This window comes from Corvus cornix, chromosome 9 (assembly GCF_000738735.6).
Source record: "Corvus cornix cornix isolate S_Up_H32 chromosome 9, ASM73873v5, whole genome shotgun sequence".
NCBI lineage: Eukaryota > Metazoa > Chordata > Aves > Passeriformes > Corvidae > Corvus > Corvus cornix.
The window spans coordinates 23,114,165-23,121,077 of NC_046339.1; the positions used below are offsets into that span (position 1 = coordinate 23,114,165).

The 6,913-nt window shown below is 59.4% G+C and overlaps 1 protein-coding gene across 2 annotated transcripts; it reads left to right on the forward strand.

Moving 5' to 3' along the window:
* Positions 1-207: 207 nt before the first annotated feature.
* NRROS (negative regulator of reactive oxygen species) lies at positions 208-6,468 on the forward strand. Of its 2 annotated transcripts, none has more exons than XM_019292921.2 (4): positions 208-431; positions 2,755-2,865; positions 3,324-3,447; positions 3,682-6,468. In XM_019292921.2, exons 3-4 carry the CDS (start codon positions 3,340-3,342, stop codon positions 5,638-5,640), a joined length of 2,067 nt encoding a protein of 688 aa, XP_019148466.2. In that variant the 5' UTR covers positions 208-431; positions 2,755-2,865; positions 3,324-3,339; the 3' UTR covers positions 5,641-6,468. The 2 variants fall into 2 exon arrangements, with proteins under 2 accessions (XP_019148466.2, XP_010409472.2); XM_010411170.3 differs by lacking the exon at positions 208-431 and adding an exon at positions 1,172-2,050.
* Positions 6,469-6,913: the final 445 nt, after the last annotated feature.

A 6,913-nucleotide genomic window follows, 5' to 3' on the forward strand; every position in this document is an offset into this window, starting at 1 on the left:
CATCCGGCTGCAGGATGTGGGGAAAGTGTGAAGAGCAGCAGCAGCTCTGCTGCCGATGCCCCAGCGCGGAGCCGCGGGCTCAGCCCGAGAGCGGAGCTGCTTTCCAGGGACCCCGGGGTGGGGGAAACCTGCGTGGGCTGGGCAGGGGCTCTGCCAGCCCATGGTGCTGCTGGGGAGGGAGCGGGGTTACACTGGCGTGGCTTTGGGGATGGGCTGGGGGCAAAGCAGGGAATGAAGCAGGTTGTTTCCTCTCCCAGCTCCTGCTGGGCTGCAGGAGGAAGCTGGTTTGACCCTCAGGGCATCACCTCGATGGTGGCACCACAAGAAGGAATCTCATCAGAAGGTCTCCCAGGAGCCTCCTGATCCAGAGAGCGGAGCTGAGGATGCCCAAGTTTTGCAGCTCTGCCAGCTCCTGTGTCTCCAAGCACCAGGTGAGGGGTTTGACTGTGGGCTCGTGGCAGGGCTTGGGATGAGGAGTTGGTGGTCATCAGCTGAGCTCAGCCTTTCGTGTGCCCTTGAGCAATGCCCATGGGAATTTTGCCCTGCTGTGAGCTTCTGCCACTCCTGTTCGCTTCTCTCTTCTCCTTCTTGATTTTTATACGTCAAACTTCCTTGAAAATGGAGGAAATGAAACCACAGGGCTTTTTTGTGAGTGACATGGGAGAGGTCAGCCTCCTCCCAGAGAAGAAATGAAATTTAGGGGGAAGGCAAGAAAATCATCTCCCTGGCCATTTGTGCTGGTTTCGGGAGTTTGGGGGCCACGTGGTCTGGCAGGGAGGGGGGACCCTGGCTGGGGTGTCCCTTGGAGGGGGTCTTGGTGTGCTGCAGTGACACAGTTCACTCCCGACTCTGCAAATATCCCACTGGCACCATGGAACATGTGGCATGTGGAGCATGGACATGCTGATCCCAGACAGGGTCCTGCTGCAGGGCTGGTGCCTTTCTCCACAGCTTTGAACCCTTTCCCAGCTAGGTAGATCTGGGCAAAAGTTTTCCTCAGAGGCTGGATTTGCTGGGGACTTGGGGGTGCATGAGACCTGGGGTGTGGAGATGGAGAGCAGGGGTAGATGGGGGTGAGGAGGAAGGAGATGTCCCTCTTCATATTGCCTTGGAAATGTGGATCTTTGTTTCCTGGCAGCTGCAGGAAAAGCCATTTCCGCTGACTTTCACACAGGGACTGGCACTCAGGAGGTCCCTGTATCCGGGTGGTTCTGACTTGTGCCCTGGGTGCTGGGCTTGCTAAAGTTCTGAGCAGCCCCAGGACACCCAAAGATCTGGGGGCAGAGGGATAAGAGCATTCTGAATCTCACTTAGACAATGTGAGGGACAGGCACTGGCATCCCAAAGCTGTTGGGGACTCAGCACCTGGGACATATCCAGCCTTGGCTTGGGATGCAACAGGACATAACACAGAGCACCTTCTTCCCTCATGGGACGCGTGTCCCCGGACTCCTCTGGAACCCCTGAGCTGGGCGCTGGAGGCAAGAGGGGTCTGGAGGGACACAATGGGAATAGGTGCCGTGCAGAGGTGGCATTTCTCCACCCCGCAGGATCGGTGGCATGGCTGTGCAGGACAGCACCACTCCCAGCCGCCATCTCTGTGGCCTGAAACCCTGAGGAAGGCTTCTGCTGCTGGAGCTGTGCAGAGGAGTGGCCGTGCAAGGCTTGTCCCCGGGGCTGGCTCGTCCCTAGGAGCAGCGTGACCCCGGTGGGGCTGGTTCCCCCTGTACCCTCGCTGCCTGCTGGGCCCCGCGGTTCCTCCTTGCCGGGGAGCCGTGTGCGGGTGCATGAGCCAGGCCGGGAGTGCTGAGATCAGTAAGCGAGAGCCGGGCCGCGCTCGCTGCCTCCATGTGACTGCAGTTTCCGTTGGCTCCTTCCGCAAAGGCTAAATTGGTGCTCGGCGAGAGGGCGGTGGGACACGGCCCCGGCGGGTGGCACACGGACCCCGCGGGTGGCACACGGACCCCGCGGGTCACCCCCACCCCTGGCCCCGGCAGCCCCCTGAGCGCAGCTGAGGGGCCGCAGGATGGACCGTGCCGAAGCCCACGCGGTGAGTGACTCTCCCCGACACCTGTGCCGGGGGAAAACACCACGGGGGTTCCCTGTGCCAGTCTGGGGATCTGTGGTGGCTGTGCATCACTAATGCCCACGCTCGCAGAGCCGTGGCTGCGTGGGGCCGTGCCGGGGCTGGTGTGAAGTGTGGGGAGCACCCCGGGAGCTCCCAGAGCAGCTCTTGGATGTGGGCTCGGGTGTAGCGCTGCGGGTGAGGGTTTCCTGCTGGGGGCTGCTGCCTCCTCTCCTGGCTGGGCAGGTGCTATCCCAGCAGCTCCAGGGAGCACTGGGAGGATGGAGGAGCTTCTGGTGTTGGAAGAAGCCAAGAAAGGCTGAGCTGGGTGAAGGAATGTGGGATTCTCTGCAGAGGGGTTCAGGAGCCAGAACCAAAACTGTTGTTCTTTGGGTGCAGTGAGGACACAGCAAGGTCCCTCTCCTGCCACCGTGCCTGGGTATGAGGTGCTGCTGGACTCCAAGGACTTGAGACAGCCAAAGGTGCTGTGTGTCAGCTGCAGCCTGGGGAAGGGGGATCCATCCTCTCCATCCCCCCCAGAGTAATAAATCCTGCTTTGATAAGTCACCAGCTCAATGCTTCGGCTGTCCCAAAGAAAGAGACAGCCTGGGACATGCCCTGCTCCCTCTGTGCTGCAAGGCTCTGGCTACCTGGGCTGCCCAAAATAACCCTGTTTCTCCTTCACGCAGTGGCAGTTGTGAAAGTGCCGCGTGCCAAACACTCGCCGAGCCCTCGCTGCTCATTTGCCTGCGTCTCAGCTTTTCCCCAGATGCAAATGCCGTCAGCTCCGGTCCCACCAGGTCAGAAATGGGGCAGCTCCTGCTGGAGAGCCTGTGCTTCCCTGGGAGGGCCCCCAGCAGGGATGGGCACTGGGGGGACTTGGTGGGGGGTGGGTTGGTGTCCCCTGGGGGAGTGTTTGGTGCCAAGAGGGGGCACAGGAGCCCTGCTGGGGGGACGCCCTGCTCGAAGGATGCAGCTCAATGGCCTTCACGAGCAGCTGTGCAGCACCGACGGTGCCTTCCCCCTGTGTGCTGCCCCAGGTGGGACTGAGCTGCCACCCCCGTCCCTGCTCCTCCCCTGCCCTCCAGGCTCAAACTGGGGGAGCCCCACGAGGGCTTCTGCTGGGGTGGGTGGGCTCGGTGCCAAAGCTCTGTGCCCTTTCTCTATGGACAGCTCATGGTGGCCCAGGTCACCTGGGCCTTTTGGGGGGAACAGTTTGCAGCTTCTGACCTCCTCACCTCTGCCTCCCTCTCCACAGGAGTGCCGCCACTGAGATGGAGGCCCCGCTCCCTGGTCTCTCCCTGCTTCTTCTCCTCCTGGCAGTGGGATGGGGAAGCAGGATGGATGCAGCCTGGGCACCATCTCCTGGGAGCTGTGAGCTCGTAAGTCCTCTCTTGTGAACCCTCACCCCTCTGAGTGCTTGGTCCTGCCTGGCAAAGCCCAGGCAACTCAGCATCTCCAGACCTTCTCCATCCCAGCTACTGGCTTGGAGTGGACTGGTGTGCCAAGGCCATAACCAAAGAGCCACCTCCTCCCCCCTTACTCTGCTCTCCAGACTTCTCTCTCTTCATCTCCTGCCTCCCCTGGTGGTGTTACATATTCTCCTTTTCCTTCAGGTGCAGAGCATCATGGACTGCACTGGGAGATGGCTGAGTTCTATCCCAGGAAACCTTCGAGGCGATACTGAGGAGCTGTTTCTTGATGACAACACTATCCAGGTCCTGGGCAATGCCTCTCTGCTCCTGTACCCTCAGCTCTGGCTTCTCAGCTTGACCAGGAACCGGCTGGAGCTCATTGAGCCCGGTGCCTTCCTCAGCAGCCAAGGCCTGCAGGTGCTCTCCTTGACAGACAACCTGCTCTTCACCAACTACTCGCTGACAGCAGCCGCTCTTTCTACTCTGCCCACCTTGAGGACACTGGATCTGGCTGGAAACCAGCTCACCGAGGACATGGTGTCGGTTTTAGTCTTGAACCTCTCTTCCTTGGAGTCCCTGTCTGTGGCCAGGAACATCATCATGAGGCTGGACTCGTCCATCTTCACAAACCTGACACAGCTGCTGGAGCTGAACCTGGAGAAGAACTACATCTTCGAGATTGACAATGCTTTTGAAGGGCTGCAGAGGCTGCAGAAGCTCAACATAGCTTACAACTACCTCCCATGTCTGGTGGGGTTCGGCCTGACCCAGCTCAGGGTACTCAACATCAGCAACAACATCATTGAGTGGTTCCTGACCCTGGAAAGTGATGACCTCTTTGAGCTGGAGGTGCTGGACCTGTCCCACAACCGCCTCCTGTTCTTCCCTGTGCTGCCCCGGCAGAGCAAGCTGCACTCCTTGCTGCTGCAGGACAACAGGATGAGCTTCTACCAGCGCCTCCCCAATGGCACCTCCCTGGCCAACGTCACCGTGCAGTTCCTCATCATCGATGGCAACTCCACCAACATCACGACGGTCAGGCTCTGGGATGACCTCTGCCACAGCAACCTCTCCTCCTTGCACCTCCTGGACATGAGCCAGAACCAGGTCTGGGGCCTGCCAGATGATTTCCTGGCCCAGATGCCATCCCTGACCCACCTGAAGCTCAACCAGAACTGCATGGAGGCATTTCACCTGTCAGAGGAGGACCCCTTGGCCATGCTGACAGAGCTGGACCTCAGCCAGAACCAGCTGGTAGAGCTGGGGGTGAAGGTGGGCACTGGGGACATCCTGCCCAACCTGCAGCTCTTCAACCTCAGCACCAACAGGCTGCAGGCGCTTCCTCCCGGGATTTTCACCCGCACCAGGAAGATCACTACCCTGGACCTCAGCCGCAACCGGGTTGCCCTCTGTCCCCAGCCAGGTGAGGCTGAGAGTCCCCCCTGCGTGGACATCAGGGGTGTGGAGACCTTGACCCATCTCTCCTTGGCCGGCTGTGGTCTGCAGGGGCTGGGCGGCCGCCCCTTCCAGGGGACATCGCTGATGCATCTGGACCTCTCTGACAACCGCCAGGCGCTGTCTGGGGACCGGGCGTGGCTGCAGGACCTCGTTCTGACACTGCAGGTGCTCTCTCTGAGGAACACCAGCCTCTCTTCCACCACCATGGACTTCTCTGCCCTGAACAACCTCGTGTGCTTGGACCTTTCAGGGAATTCCTTGGCTGCGTTCCCCAGCTCTCTGGGCACCCTGAGGCTGAGGAGCCTGGACCTGCGGGACAACTGCCTCCCGGCGCTGCCGCCGGATGTGGCGCAGGTGCCTCTGGGGAGGAGCCTGCGGGAGCTCTACCTCAGCCGAAACCCCTACAACTGCTGCACGCTGGGCTGGTGGGATGCCCTGCAGCAGGCGGAGGGCCTGCACGTCCCCGACGGGCGGGAGGTGACCTGCAGCCACGGCTCCCGCGCGCTGAGCCCCGGCGCGCTGCCCGAGCCTGTCCTGCAGAGCTGCCGCTGGCAGACGGCCGACCTGGCGCTGCTCTACCTGGTGTTGGCTCTGCCCACCTGCCTGACGCTCCTGGTGGCCTTCGTTGTCATCTTCCTCATGCTCAAGGAGAAGCTGCTGAAAATGGTGAAAACCCGGTGTGGGGTGTCCAGCCCTTACTGATGGCTGAGGAGGAGGAAGGGCTCGGGAACGGTCAATACGAGTGGGTGGTCAGGAGTACAGGTGGTAACCCCTCTGAGGTGGTCAAGATGGAAAACTGATGGTGCAGGACAGGAGGTGCTGCCCTAAAGGGTGTGGGTCGTGTCTGGTGATGGAGCGCTGGGAATCCCCAAGGAACGTGTCTTCAGCAGAAACCTTCAGCTGGTGTTGGTGAGAGCTGAGTGGACACACCACCAAACATTCCTTGGCTAAAAGGACAGGTTGCCCAGAAAATCTGTAGCTGCCCCATTTGTGGAAGTGTTCAAGGCCAGGTTGGAGTGGGCTTGGAGCAATCTGGTCTAGAGGAAGGTGTCCCTGCCCATGCCAAGGGTTGTAACCAGATGGGTTTTTAATGTCCCTTCCAACCCAGACCATTCTGGGATTCTGTGACTGTTTTCTCCAGCGCTGCTTTTTCCCCCCTTCAGGCAGTTCCCTTTATTTATTCCCACCTGTAGCCAACTAAAAATGTCCTCCACATCTGCAACCAGCCTCCACAAAGTGCCCCAGGCTGGAGCAAACATCACCTGGGTGCTGTGGAGAAGGGTCTCTGTAGCCACAGCTTTCCACACTGCTCTTGCCGGCACTGCCAAACTTGCAGGCAGCCCTGGTCGTGCACCATGTGCATATGCTGATAAGACAGGTGTTGTCAGCAGGGCTGAAAGACACATTTTGGGGTGTTGTTTCTTCACTAAGTCACAGTCTGGGTTAGAAAAGTCCATTAAAACCAGCCCAAGTTGCAACAAAGTGAAACATTGATTGAGAAGTAGGAGAGTAAATTATATCCCTCGGTGATATTTTATCATGGATTTGTATTCCTCCAGTGACTGCTGGATTAAACATACAAAGGAAACAAGAGAAATCCTTCCTCCTTGTTGTGCAAGCTCTGCTCCCAGGGCAGTCACTCCAGCAGTGCCCGGGAGTTTCCTCCACCCAGCTCTGCTCACAGCACGCTCTGGCTCTCTCAGAGCAGCAGGCACTACCTGGGGAAGTGTTCCTCGGGGGTCACTGAGGGGAAAGGAGAAGTGATGGTGGTTTGTGCTAACTCTGAAGCCCTGCTGAGAACTGGAGTGGCTTTATTCCTGTGGCACTGCTGGGATTTTTCTAGTGAAACACATTTAACGGGAACGGGGCACAGGGAAGTGTGCAGCAGAGCTGGAGGGGGAATTCTGGGGGCTTGTCCTTGCCAGGATGTGGGCGGGCTCAGCCGGTGCTGATGACTCAAGCCCAGTGGAGTTGT

Bases quoted from the DNA above. Each gene is read 5' to 3' on its own strand.
- NRROS (XM_019292921.2), top strand. From the start codon at position 3,340: ATGGAGGCCCCGCTCCCTGGTCTCTCCCTGCTTCTTCTCCTCCTGGCA. The intron at 3,448-3,681 runs GTAAGTCCTCTC...CTTTTCCTTCAG, and splicing joins CTCCTGGGAGCTGTGAGCTC to GTGCAGAGCATCATGGACTG.